This window comes from Manis javanica, chromosome 5, assembly GCF_040802235.1.
Source record: "Manis javanica isolate MJ-LG chromosome 5, MJ_LKY, whole genome shotgun sequence".
Lineage (NCBI taxonomy): Eukaryota > Metazoa > Chordata > Mammalia > Pholidota > Manidae > Manis > Manis javanica.
The window spans coordinates 693,327-707,473 of record NC_133160.1 but is presented as its reverse complement, the minus strand read 5'-3'; the positions used below and the strand labels follow the sequence as shown (position 1 = coordinate 707,473).

Genomic DNA, 14,147 nt, shown 5'->3' with positions numbered 1-14,147 from the left:
GATCTCTGTTTGGAATGCAGGAGGGTATAGGGCTAAGGGCCTCCCCCGGGTCAGATGCCCTGGGGCCTGGGGCCAGCTGTGGGCTCCACTCTGAGGGGACTCTGGGTGACTGGACCCCCATGAGGGAGCCATGAAGGGTGTGGAGACAAGGCCGTCCCAAGAGCAGGGCGGTCAGGGCACACCGAGGCCGAGTGACCACCATTCATGGGGCTGCAGGGCTGACGGTGAGTCAGGGAGGAGCATCTGAGGGAGGGTGATAGAGACTGCAGCCAGGGCAGCAAAGAGCTGCCCCCAGGCATCCCCACAGCCTCCACTGTCCCCTAAGCGCCCTGAGCTGACAGGCCCCTGAAGGGCTCCTCCCTTGCCTCCACACATGCTGGAGATGGGGGGTGCATGCAGCAGGGGCCTCAGAAATGCTCTTGCCCTGGTCCTGGCCTACTCCCTCTGTCCACTGGCAGAACACAGAGCTGTGCAGGCCTGCCAGGGTCCATCCGGGCAGGAGGGGACACCTGGGACTGCCATGTCCGCCCAGCCCACCACCTCTCAGTAAGATGAGCATTTCATTTTTAAATTGACAAATAAATTATGTTTGTGCATCTTAGGAAAGCAGGTGATGGCTGCAACACGGCTAGGGCTCCTGAGACCTGAGCAGTGCCCAGATTCCAGGACTTCCCTGGTGTCCACCCTCAGTGAGGCCCCAAGGACTCGGGTGCCCTGGCCAGAGACAAGCAGGGACCTGGCCTTGGCTGGAGGGAGGACTCAGGAGAAGGACCCCAGCAAAGATAGAGAGGAAGACGGGAAAGGATGAAGGGAGCCCCCAACCCTGCTACGCCCATGGGATGCAGGGCAGTGTGGGGCCAGGAGTGAAGGCCGACCTGGTGGGACCAGGATTTGGGACGAAAGCAGAGAGGAGAGATGGCCTGGGGGCCAGGGGCAGCCCGGAGAGAGGAGCAATCCTGGTATGCCGAAGGAGGAGGAGGGAGAGGAGGCAGAGCCCCTGGGGAGGTCCCAGTGTGGGAAGGAAGAGTTTGGACTTTTCCCTGCAGGCACTAGGGAGCCACAGAAGGCTTCAGAGCAAGGGGTGCTGTGGTCCAAGGGAGGAGACTGTGAGGCCAGGAGTATCAGAAGGGGGTGGGTGAGGGCCCGCCAGGTGGGGTGTCACAGGGCACCAGACCAAGGCTGCAGGGAGGAAGGCACACGGCGCTAACAGAAGCTTCTGGGCCTCCCCTGTGTTGGGTGGAGCACGAATGTGCCGCCCTGCCAATGCAATGCCAGTTTGCAAACAAGCTGGGAGCTCCTGCCCGCCTCCTGCCTGCTCCCGGCTGGGTCAGTGAGCTGGGCAGCGTTAGGAGAAAGTCAGGGTATATTTGCTCCAAGGGCTTCCGGAGACTGACAGAAACAGCAGCGGCATCGTTGTGGGCAGCGTCGGGCCCCAGAAGTTGGGGTGACCTGGGGCACTGCAGGCATACCTGGGTCCCCTTTCTGCTCCAGCTGCTGTGTCCACCTGAAGCCAGAAGCAGCAGCCCCAACACTGGGAGATCGTTTGGCACCAGCAGGCCTCATGCCTGTGGCCCCCTCCCTGGACTTTACCTCCTTGAGGGCCTCCCAGCCCTGGACACATTGGCCAGGCCCACTTTGGCCCCCCAGAGGCTCCAGATTCAAGGCTGTACCAAGGGCCCACCAGAACCGCTGACCAGCGCTGGAGTGGGCTCCGCCTTGGGACAGACAGACCCAACAGACCGGGAGGGGCCAGGCTCTGCGATGCCCCTCAGCCCATCTGCTGCTTCCCGGCTGACCATCCCAGGGCCTATCCAGGCTCCCAGGGGCCCTGCTTCCCTGGCCACCCATGCACACGCGCAAGGGAGAAGGCGAGAGGCATTGACCCCTGGGCCAAGGGGCAGGGGCCTGGTGACCTCTGTGATGGGGAGCTTTCCTGCCAGGAGCTCCCAGGGTTCACTGCTGTTATTTGGGGGACATGTCTGACCTCTAACCTCACTTGCACAGTGTGGGGGTTGGGGTGGGCAGGAATTGGTCACCACCCAGGAGAGACCGGGCCTGGGGACGCTGTCCAGCAGAAGCCGCCGGTTGGCTGAGGCGGCCTTTCTGAGCCGGGCGCCAAGCCTGCGGCGTGAAGCCTAAAGGTTGCAAGAGAGCCGAGCTGGCCTGGCTGCCCTTCCCGCTCCTTCCTCAGGGCCCTCCTTCCAGTGAGCACTGCCACCTAGCGCCCTCCTGGACATGCTGCCCTGGGCACAGGAAGGGCGAGTGGCGGCCTCTGTGGAGAGGACCTGCAGGAGATCCGGCAGCCGCCTGGCATGCCTGAAGGTCTGCGTCCACCCACCTGCTTTCTGGCCCCGAGCCTTCAGCTGGCCCTCCCACCTCTGCCCACATGTCTTTCCACACCGTGCCTGGTCACTCCACTGACCACAGCCCTCTCTGGCCCCTTGGGCCCTGGCCCTCCCTCCCAAGCACCCCTGTGCCCTGGTTGCCTTCAGGGCCTTGGTGGAAAGGGGTCACAGGGGCAGTGTGTTCGTGCGCATGCCTGCTTGGGTATGGGGGCACCGGACACCCCATGACCTCACCAGCTGTGTGGGAATGCAGACATCACCACAGAACAGAGCACGCATTTAAGGACGTGGTCCTCCGCCCCGGAGAGCTGGTCAGGATGGGGAGAAGGGGCCAGGGCAACACCCCAGGATTGTGGGTGTGCTTGGGAGGTTCCTAAGTGGCCGTGTGGGACGGAGTCAAGCCATAGGAGGGAGCGCTTGTCCCCCGGTGGTCCACAGTGGCCCCCAGTCTGAGTCCAGAGCCCGTGGCCCACTGCCTCCTCCCCCACCCGCTGTTCCACAGGGCGCGGCTCACTCCTGTCTCCAGGCATTCCCCTCCACCATGCCCGGTCCAACAGAGCCTCCCACAGCCCATTAACAAGCCTGGAAGCTGCCTACCTTCATTGCATCCTGCCGTCCTGGGAACCCACCATGTTCAGCCTCCCCGTCTCCCTCAGCCGTGCCCACCCCAGGTCATAGGTGGGACAGCAGGATGCAACTCTGTGCCTGGCCCACCTGGTCAGGGGCGGGGGGCACACAGTCCCAAAGGGCAGCTCATTTGGGGGCCAGCCCCACTGTGCACTTGGCCACATTTCCAGGTGGGCTCTGGGGCCATAGGGATGCCCTTCTTCCTTCTGACCAGAACCCCTCACGCTCTCTGTGCCTCAGATCCCCCATGGAATGGGGTGATTGGTGGTCCACCTCATGGAGTTGGGGGGTATATGCAGAGAGGGGACAGTGTGGCACACAGTGGGTGCATGGCCACGAGGGCTGGGCACAGGGCAGGCAGGGAAAGGCCTGGGTATTGGAGGCAGTGGGGACCATGGGGGGGGGCACGCCCTTCCCCTCTCTGCTCGCCTGTCCTACTGTCTGGGGCCAGTGTCTAACCTGGGGCCTGGGGGTCCCGCCCCGAGCACAGCCTGGGCCAGGGTTTCCCGCTCAGCACCAGTTGCGTGGGGACCCCTGGAACCTCGTCCTGCCATCAGTGTCGAGCACAGGGCTTGACCATGGGGGCATGAGCTCCCCCAACTGAGGCCATCAGGTCTGGGCACTAGACCAGGACAGGGTGGCGCCTCTGGGCTCCTGAGCCCTGCCAACCCCGAGAGGCCCAGGGAGGGTCCAGTAGGGCAGACACGTCCGGGGCTCAGGGCAGCATGGCTGAAACAGGCTCAGCTTCCGCTGCTGTTCACACCCATCTGCAGCCAGGCCCTCACCTGGACCCCCCAGGGCAGGAGGTGGCTGGGTCTACCTGGTCCTCCAGCGCCTTACCCGCAGGGCCTGTGCAGGTGCTGAGGTTAACGGGAGAGGGCAGGAGAGGGGGTTGGGGAGCGAGGGGGCAGGTGCCAGGAACAGCGGGGAGTGGTTTCAAGGATATCAGCCCAGGCTGAGCGCCAGCAAGTCCAACGACCCCCAGATTCCCGCAGCCCCATGCAGATTCCACACCCAAGAACCAGGCTGCACGATCAGGGGCTCTCCTGGCATTTTCTGGTGGGCCTGGAGGACTCACCCAGACCCAGGCCAGAGGTTCAAGTCCCAGGACCCAGGACCAAGGGCAAGACACCTGGATTCAGCTCCCAGCACAGGCTGGACAAGCGTGGCTTTCTGTGGCCTTAGGACCCTGGTGTGTGGTCCTTTGTTATGGTGGCCACAGGACGCTGGAGGGCACACAGCCCCCCCACCGTGGGAATATACGGCCTCTTGGTAGAGGCTGTCCCTACCACCCAGCCATGAGCCGGCCACAGGCTAGCAGCCCAGAGACGGTGTATAAGAGTAAAGAGGCCACACGCCAGGCAGGGTGAATCGCTGCGTTTCACTCAGTGCACAGGGCCCCTGGGCATCCAAACAAGCCCCATGGCAGAACTTGCCACATGTCCACACCCAAAGTCCCCAGCACGCCCATGCTCCGCCTGTTCTCACGGCGAGTGCCGACCTGGCAGTGAGTTGAGCAAGTCAGAATCCCGGCTGGTCCGTAGAAAACCAGAGCTCATAACCGGGGCGTCTATCCCTGGACAGTGGACAGTGCGCAGGTCTCAGGGTAGTGGGAGCACGTTCCTGGAGGCAGGCCAGCCACCACCGCGCAGGGACGCATACAGATGGTTAAAAGTGTACGTCAGCACAAAGGCATATGAAATATTCTTTGGAGCATAAACAAAAGTGCAAAGAGCCAAGGCAAGAGCGAGGGCAGAAGGCGGAGGGCGGGGGTCAGGGGGCAGGGCTTGGGGAGCCAGCAGTGCTCCAGCTTCACACCTGGCCCATCCGGAGCTTGTCTGGGGCAGCATGGCAGAGGAGGCAGGGCTTACAGCCGGTGCCCAGCGGACACTGTGGGGGCACCGGTAACCTCGGCAGATTTCCGTCAATGTGTGCTAAGATGACTTTATGAAACCCAGTCAGAGTTGGATGTGTGGCATGTGGCATCACAAACCCTCCTGCCTGGGAGCCCCAGGACACAGGCCACCCAAGGCCCCAACTCTCCCCACACTGGGTCTGCCTTCCCAGGACAGGGACATGGGGTTGCCCCGGCGCCTAGAATCTGACTCCTCCCATCCCAAACGCCTCCGGAAGCTGAGCGGTCTCGTCTCCCAGGGTCTAACCCTACTGTCTAGGCCTCCTGGTGTCCGCTGTCAGCCCCCACCCCTCACAGGACAGCAGTGTCTGGTGCAGCATGGACCCTCATGCCTGCTCCACTGGGTGGTTTCCTGGTGGGTGGCCAGCTTTCCCAGGTACCCCCAAGAGGAGTGGCACAAGCCCCTGATCCTAACAGACTGCCTCTTTGAAGAAGCCTGCCCTCGTCGTCTCTCCTACTTGGCATTTGGTAGGGGCCCAAATGGAGTTGCCCCTGGTGGCAAGAACACTGGAGGGCAGCTGGCCTGGGACAGCCACACAGCCTCCCCCAAGGAACTAGAGGCAGGTAGCCCACCACTGGTGGGCCCCATAAGCCCTACTGCCCCTCGCCCAACATCGGACCTACAAGCAGGTGCCTGGAGGTCTGCTCGGGGGGGTCACAGAGGGCAGGTCTGTCTATGCCATTGCTGAGGGCAGCTCAGGACCACTCCAGTGTCGGTCAGGGAGAGGATCACTGGGCCCTGGGGATACCTGCTGCTAAGAACTCACACCTGCTGGGGTGCAAGGCACCCCCAACCCTCCATGGGGGTCCTGTCAGAACATCCCTGTCCACAAGGGCTTGTGACATCAGAGGGCTGGGACTGTGCTATCCTTCTGACCCTAAGCATGAGACCAGGGGATGGTGCCTGCACCCCCTGCTCTGTACATTATTTACAATCTGGGTGGATGTGAACTAGATACAAATACTGGCATTTCCACAAAGGCCTTCCTGCAGCCCTCCACCTCTCTGGGCTTTGGGAAGCTTCTAGAAATGTCTCAGGGCCAAGCTCTGTTCACAAACAGGGGGACACCTACTTCATGGGTGTCCCCTGAAGGTGGCGGTCGGCAGAAGAGAGGCTGCCCCCTTCCATGTTAACATCTCCAACTTGTGACCCCCCCAGGGACTCCGGTCTAGTGCAAAGGAGGTTAAGTTAAATAAACACATGAAAGATGCCTGGCTGGTGACTTTGCTGGGCTCCAGTTCCAGGGCAGGGCCTGGGGTCCGTTCCAGGCTCCTCCCATTCTGGCCACACTGGCCCCATACAGCAGAAGTCTCAGTGAGGGAGCCCGGAGCTGGGGTGATTTTTGAGCCTCCCAGTGGGGCTTTGATGTGAATGCCCCCAAAGGAGGGTAGTGTTGCTGAGAGGCAGCTTGGCCTCCGTGCAGAGCGAGCCCTCTGCCACCTGGCTGGGGCCCCCATTCTCCAGGGAGGCCTGGTCCAGGGCCATGGCTCATGATTTTACATGGACAGAAGGGGGCTATGCTGGGCCAGAACATGCCAGCGAAGGGACAGGCCAGCCATACGGCCAACGGGGCCGAGGGAGCCTGCCAGCACTCAGTGTTGTGTCTGGACCCCTGATGCTGGGACCTCCCTGGCCAGGCCCAGCCGTCTCTTGGCATCCAGCCAGCTCGGGCAGAGGATGGCAAGGGCCCTTAGGCGGGCCCCAGTGGCCTCCAGCCAGGGCTACCCAGGAGCGGGAAGGGCTGGACCCCTGCCCAGGGCCTGGAAGCCCTGGGTCCCACGTGGCCTCAAGCAAGAAGAGCCAGAGGCATCAACGGGCCATCGAAGCCAGAACCTTGGTGTGTGCCGTCAGGCACGTGCGGTGTGTGCACGTGTGTGTGAGTGCAACCGGCATGGAGATGCATCCCAGCTGACACAGCCTTGTTCTGGAAGCCATTCCCCATAGGGTGGCCCTGGCCTTGCCACGTCACACACACACACACCCAGGGACGGGCACCCACCTCCTCCCTCGCCCTTTCCTGCTAGCAGGTGCCATGGAACGCACTGCTCTGGCCCAGGGGGCTGAGGGTCCCCAGGGGAGCCTCTACCCCATCACTATCCAAAACTGCCCCCAAACCACCCCAGAGGCATGTGCCTGCTCCCCTCCCAGGGCCAGAGGCTGCACGCCCTCCTGGGACGTGGACGCATGGCCAGTCTCGCCCGGGTTCCTCCCACTGCAGCAGGCCGGCTCCTGCAGCTGGGCATGCAGCACAGAAAGCAGACTCCCTGCAGGGCAAAGAGTGCCTCCTCCTGGGGCATGGAGCCCATAACGGCCGAGACCTGATGGGACTGGTCCCTGTTGCTGGTGGCAGGTCCCAGGGCCTCCGACTGGCATCAGATGTTGGCTGCCCAGGCTCCGGTCCCAGCCTCACCCAGATGGAGGCAGGTCCACACCACATACCCGCGGTGTCTGCACCAAAGGGCCCCAGGCGGGGGAAGCGCCGCTCTGGAGGACGAGAGCTAGAGCTGCAGGAGCGGACACGGGGAGCCAGCTGGGGCTCGCGCGCCCCCACCCAGACCCCTTGGCAGCTGCCACACCCAGCCCCTCCTGGGAGGCAGGGAGGGGCACATCCTCTGCTGTGGCACAGACTGTGGGCTCCAACTCCAGCCAGACCTGCCCACCCTGGGTGCCATTATCGGGCAGGCTCAGGACCCAGCCCACTCCCCAGCTGCCTGGCAAGCAGCCCCAGCAGGGAGGTGCCATGGTAGGACCCAGGGTGTTCTGGCAAGCAGGGGCAGGCACAGGCACTGCTTCCCAAAGGTCTAAGCACCAGGACCCCCAGACCCTGGCATGCTCTTTGGAAGTTCTTCCCAGGAGAAGCTGGGTTGTCTTGATTGCCCCTCTGGTCGGAGTCAGGACAGATGTTCAACAGGTGTCGTGAGGGGCCACAGGGCTCTCTGGGGACCCAGTTTTCCCAGGCCTGGCACATGTGGGGGTCACTGCCCCAGACAGCACCAGGTGCCCAGGCTCGCAGTTTCAAATGCACTGAGTGCCCAGGGCAGGAGGGATGGGTACCCTGCCCCCCAAGGGCTCAGGGTGGGGACAGATGATCCTGACTCCCAGAAGGTCACAGCTAAGGGAGTGGAGAGCAGGTGGGACTGGAGGGGCAGGTGGCAGCCAGTTCCCGTGGGGAGAGACACACTAGGCTGGGAGGGCCCCTTATCAACTCCCGTGGGGCCTTGAAGGCTTTCCCAGTGGTCACAGGATTGTCCAGACCTGGGTCCCGTCAGGGCGCCAAAGGGGATCGGCAGGGCAGGGCCCTCAGCCAGGGACAGCACGCGCGTCCGCTCACCACAGCCTGACTGGCCCCAGGACCCCAGAACTTGAGCCCAGCCTAGTGTGGTGTCCCCAGCCACTCAGCACATCTCCACTGTGGCTGGCCAAGCCTGGTGGCTGGTGTCTGGCCAGGGCAGAGCAGATCGGACATGGGGGTGCCCATCCCCCAGATCTCCCAAGGACCACTTTCTGGAAGCCTGTGGAGTGGGACCCCCCCCGGGAGCTGAGTCCAGGTTCAAGGGTCACCCCGAGCCCTGGTGCAACCCCAAGGCCCCGCCCCTCCTCTCCAGACTGGGGTCCCCCCCGAGGCCGGCTCCCCAGCTCCCATCCTGGGCCGCTCAGACCCCAGAGGGAGGAGGGAGATGGTGCTGACCAGCGGCTCTCTGGACAGGCCCCCAAAGGCGAGGGGGCATCGCCCCAGGCTGAACACAGATGGATGGGGTCAGGGGCAGGCGTCAGGGTTGGGGGAAAAGGAACAAAGGCAAGTGACACCCACAGAGCAGCCACAGGCTCAGGCCCCCTCCTCACCGGGTCCGAGACCACTGACCTTTGAGAGGACAGGCCTGCCACCCCACCTGGGCCAGGCTCCCAGGCTCTCACCTCCTGCCTGCAGCCAGGGGCCTGTCCTGAGGATCCCAGCCTCTGCCCACACCCAGGCCAACGATCTGCAAGTGGGCACAGCCGGCCTGGCTGCCCATCGTTGGGAAAGAACTCGTCAGCCTTCCCTGCATGAGACCAGGGACCTCCGACTACCTGTCGCCCCTATGGGCACCCCAACCTGCGTCACTCTAAGAAAAGGCCCCAGAGGTCCCGCTCCTGAACGGGGAAGGCCAAGAGTCAGAGAGCGGTGGGCGGGGGCCTCATTTCCGGGGCGCGGCCCAGCCCACGTCGCCGAAGGGGCCCTCCCCAGTGGCGGAGCGCGGTGGGGGCCCGCACGGCGTGCAGAGGTCTGAGTCCGTGTCTGACTCGCCCTCTGCGATGTAGGGTCTGACTTTGGCACAGGGCGCGACCGCCGCATAGCAGCTGTTGAGGGCGTCCAAGTTCTCCTTGGACTGGGAGATGCTGAAGCCGCTGAAGGAGCGTTCCAGCTCCTCGTGGTCCACGGACGGGATGGAGATGGACGTGTCGCTGTCCCGCAGGGCGCCTTCGTGCCTCAGGAACTCTGTGCTGGCCCGGTGGCCCCCGCTGCAGGCAGACAGCGACCGCTCGTGGGCAGGCGGGGGTGGGATGCGCACCAGGGGGCCATGGTCCCCCACGGGCGAGGCACCGTGGCCCTGCCGGGGGTGGCACGCCTGCTGCCACGAGGTGGAGGGTGGGCACGGGGCAGGGGGTGCAGCCAGGGGCGCCGAGAAGTTCTTTTGGCCCCCGGAGCTGGTGGAGCGGACGAGCTTAAGGATGCAGCCGCTCCTGTCTCCGTGCTCCCGGCTGTCCTCAGGGCTGCGGTACGGCGGCGCTGGCTCCGGCTCCTTGGCCCCAAAGTAGGCCTCGGTCTCCGCTGGGGATATGCCCATGCGTTGCATGTAGATGTTCACCAGGAAGTCCAGCTTCTTCTCCATGGACAAGACCTGTGGGAATGGCTGCTGGGCCATGCCAGGGTGGGATGGGGCCCGGGCTGCTCCCCAGAGGTGCAGAGGGCGTGGGGTAGACCTGCAGCTGCTCAGCCACTGAAGCATGTGGCCTCAGGGCTCCAGGGCACAGGACCTATGGCTTGTCTGGGCTGCCCTGCTGCCCACCAAGGGCCCACCCCCAGAACACAGGGCATTCCTCCCTCAGCTTCCAGAAGCAGACCCCAGCCCTGAAGACCCACCCCCAGGAGAAGCAGCCGCCCATGCGAGGCCTCACGGCCACTGTCCAGGCAGGGAAGGGGGGGCAAGCCAGGGTTCCTGCGGGCAGAAAGGAATGTGCCCCCCCACCCGGGGGGAGCGCACAGGGTGGGAGGGGGGTGGGAGGGGTCCCATCGCAGCCGCCCCAACCCAATACTCCCAGGCTAACAGGGAGGGCCCTTCGCCTGCAGTTCCCACCTGCTTCTCCACCTTCCCCAGCCGGCCCATCATGCTGGGGTCCTCAGGCAGCTCCCCCTCAGCCGGGCCCTTGGTGCGCTCCTTGTCCGTTACCGCCGGGCCCCGCCCCACGATCTGGTCCACTCTGCCAGGAAGAGACCCCGCCCCACAGTGTGAGTCCGAGTGGGTGCGGCGGCCCTGTGGCCCTCTCCTCCTGGGCCAGGCCACAGCCCCCTAGATCCAGGCTCTGAGCTGAGCCAGAGCTGACCAGGGGGCCACAGGTACCAGGACAGATGGACACCAGGCGCCTGGCTCTCACCTGCGCTCTGAGCCCTCGGGCCTGTTCCCTGTGCCCAGCCCCAGCAGGTGGGCACATCACGGGAGTAAAGCGGTAACCCTGGGGCCACTCACGCTCAGTGCCCCGCCCCCACACCCTGGCCCCCTGAGCTTTACTCTCACATGATGGGCCACTGAGGTTCCCGCCCTGCTGGGGTCTGACGGGAACAGTCACACTGCGTAGCCAGAACAAGCAGCAGGGAGATGCGCACTAGGGCCCCTCGCTCCGGGACGGGGGTGCAGACAACACAGCCAGCCAATACATAATTGGGGCAGGACACAGGGCTGCTGCCGACCAGAGTCTGTGCATGCTCGTGCGATGCTCGCGCGTGTGTGCCCACGTGTCCACCTGTGTGTGAGATGCAGAGCATGGCTGCACTGATCCCAGACGAGGCCACAGGCCACAAATGCCAACAGAGGGGAAGGAGGCTTCCTTTGGGAAGGGGCTTCTGTCTGAGCAGCACGGTGCCCACCATCCCAATGCTGAACAGGAAGGGCCATCGGAGGGCTTGAAAGGGTCACAGGAACATGTGGGCCGCCAACACTGAAAGCCACAGGTATGGGGTGCTCACTTGGAAACACACCCGGCTGCCTGCAGCCCTGGGGTCGGCCGCTCCAAGCATGCTGAGCAAACGACACTCCAGCCAGGCTGCGGCTGAGTCGAACAGCCCCCCCGGAACCCCGCCTCGCCTCTGGCCTGCAGCTTCTCATTTTGGAGGTGGGCTTGGGGGTGGGCAGCTTCCACACCCCAGCGGGCACTGTGTGAGCTGCAGCAGCCACATCTAGGCTTCCTCCCGCACCCATGGGACCGCCCCGTCTGCCTCCGAAGGGGGACTGGGGGCGACTCTCTCTTTCTGTTGCACGAAGCAGGAGAGGGGTTCAGGCCCGCATCAGCCCCAGTGCAGCCTCCGCATGCTCCAGGGGCTTCATGCTCGACTCATGCACAGGAGGATCAGAGGGGCTGGAGGGGACGGCAGGGGACCGCCAGGCTCCAAGCAGACGCCGGTGGAAGACGGAGAGGGAGGAGGGGTCTCTGGTGTCTCCAGCGTCCACGCAGGCCAGGCACGGTGCTCAGCACCTTCACCCCTGCCACATGACAGGCCGCCTGCGGGGCCGGTCCCACTGGGAGCTGCGGCCAAGGGCTCAGCCTAGAGCTGCTGCTGGTGGGGGGCTGGGAGAGGGTCCTCTGAGGAGCCTGCACCCCTGCCCGAGGCCTCGGGCTGACAAGTCAGGCTTGACACCCACGTGCCCAGACTGTGCTTGTGGCCCCTTTGCGGGGAGTCTGCTCCCCGGCTGCAGTTCATGGGAGGTCTGTGGAGCTCTGAGGGCCGGGAGGGCCTTCCTGGCTCATGCTCTGAACCCAGCCACGGTCTCCTGTGGCAATACCCAAGTGGACGGGCCTGCGTCTCGGGGCACAGCACCCTTGGGCTGGGCAAGAAGGGCAGAGCAGGCGGCCCAGCCCGGCGACTTCCTGGGCCAACCTTTCCTCCCGGGAACTCCTTTCTCATGGGAGATCTGCCAGGCTGAGATGCCCAGGACACTGACCCTGGCCTCACAAGCAGAAACCCTGGCACGCACGGACGACGGGTCAGATACCCGTTGCCCTACTACTGGCCGGCTCAGGCCTGGCTCCATGTCTGCGGCAGCCAGTGTCCCTCCTGGCCTCCGGGATGCCCTTGGGCTCCTTTGCCCCTCGCCACCAGTGGGACTGGGGCATGTGCTCCAGCGGCCCTGCGCCCTTGGCCGGCCAGCCAGCTGGAGGAACAGTCCTGGCAAGGCAGGGGGGCTCCCAAGCTGGGACTCGTCACCGCAGACCTGCCCCTGCTGAGCTGCTGCCTGGCTGCACCTCCCCCTCCACCCTGGCCCGGCAGCCCCTTAATAGCTGACTCAGGCTGACAAGAGACCCCACGTCCCCTGGAGCCTGACTTGGTGCTGGGCACCCGACAGGGACTTTCCTATTTACTCTTCAGAGTAGTTTAAAGGCAGGAGAAGATCTGGACCTTGTTAGGTCCACACAACGGCCCAGCTCAGCCCTATTCAGTTGGGGGAGTGTTGGGAGGCTGAGTCAGTGCCTGGGGAAGAGCTGAGGAGGCCCAGGGCACACAGGGGCGAGGCGGGAAGGACACCGCCATCCACGAAGCCCCACACGGCTGCCCCGCGGCCTCTGCCTAGGGAGCCCCAACCGCGTGGACATCACATGGGATGTCCACGGAAAGGAGCCTCCGTGGAAAGCTCCCAGGACCCTGCCAGGAGAGGCAGCCCGCAGACACCCCGACACAGCACTGGGGCCTGCAGAGGAACCGCCGTCCCGACGTCGCTGACCAGGACAGAGAAACGCACTCTCCGTCCCGCTGGAAGAGCAGATTGGGCACTGCTGTCATGTGGCCTGGAGCGAAGGGAGCTGGCCATTCCACAGAGACAAGGCGGGCAGTGGCGGGCATCCTGACCTAGGTGAGTACTGGGGCGACTCTCTCGGAAGGGCCGTGGGTCCTTTGGTGGGGTACTTCTTGTGCCGGGGAGTTGAAGGGGGTGGGGGGCCCACAATCATATCTATCCTGGCGGGTAAACAAGAAAAGAGACACCAACAAAATGCATCGTGAAGCCACGCAGAGGGGGACTCAGCAGGGATGGAAGGAAGAACCCAGCTCAGAGCCACAGGGGGGCACCTCCTACAAACGCAGGCCGCCTGCAACAGAACCCCTCGCTTGCTTGACCTCGGGAACGCCCTGCCTTTCCCGTGCTCGGGCACACAGACTGGGGTCCCACCCCCGGGCAGCTGCGACCTCATGGTCACGTCCTGAGGCCCACCAGGCCAGCATGTACACGTCCAGCGGCACGGCCACGGCCAGCTAAGAGCATGAAGGCATTGCTGGCCTGTGACAACATCCCAGCTCCGTGGGGTGCTTGGCTTGTTTTGTTTTTCCAGACAAAAAGGGACAGAAAGGGAGTTTAAAATGGAAAAGCCTGATGGACAAAAACAACCACAGTGAGAGATGTGGTCGTAGGGCCTGCAGTCGGCATGCCGGACTGCTTCTCACGCCCACACACTCACATGCATGCGCACACTCGCACCTGTTGCCCCACTGCACATTGTGCACACATGCATGCACGTCTTCTCACATGTGCACACTCGCACACATCTGCTTACACATGCTCGCTCCTGTTTGCTCACATGCACAGTTGCACACACATTTGCTCACACAGTACAGAACCAGCCAATGCTCTGGGGAGGATGCTGAGCAACCGGTCTCCCAGCCTGAGTGAGCCCCTGTAGAGGCCGGGGTCACCACTATGGCCACCTGCCCAGTGGGAGCTGTTTATGGCAGGGAAGCCCCTCACCTGGCATCCAGGAGCAGGACAAGGGAGGTGCCCCAAGATGCCCTGACTTTTCTGGAATGGACTTTGCTCCTGCAAGGAATAGGGAGGTGGGCTACCCCCAGCACACTCCCGACAGTGCAGACCCTTCCACGGCCAGGGCCCAGGCTTCTGGGGCACAGAACCTGGTACAGCCTCATTTGAGGGAACTGGGGTTGGGAAGGGAGCTCTGACCAGCATGAGAATGTGACCACCTCAGGGTAGGCCCATGACAACAGCCTCCTTAGAGGTGC

General features: G+C 63.9%; 1 protein-coding gene across 28 annotated transcripts in view; it reads right to left on the bottom strand.

Annotated features, from left to right (window-relative positions):
• Nucleotides 1-4,334: 4,334 nt before the first annotated feature.
• The window catches only part of KCNQ2 (potassium voltage-gated channel subfamily Q member 2), a 49,137-nt gene continuing 39,324 nt past the window's right edge, over nucleotides 4,335-14,147 (bottom strand). For 12 of the 28 annotated variants that reach the window (XM_037006486.2, XM_037006490.2, XM_073236354.1 and 9 more), the window contains 3 exons: nucleotides 12,987-13,094; nucleotides 10,225-10,348; nucleotides 4,335-9,780 (listed from right to left, as the gene is read on the bottom strand). In XM_037006486.2, coding sequence (XP_036862381.1) covers nucleotides 9,064-9,780; nucleotides 10,225-10,348; nucleotides 12,987-13,094 — 949 coding nt within the window. In that variant the 3' untranslated portion in view covers nucleotides 4,335-9,063. The remainder of the gene's footprint in view (nucleotides 9,781-10,224; nucleotides 10,349-12,986; nucleotides 13,095-14,147) is intronic. The other 16 variants (XM_037006501.2, XM_037006512.2, XM_037006510.2 and 13 more) reach the window with 3 other exon arrangements.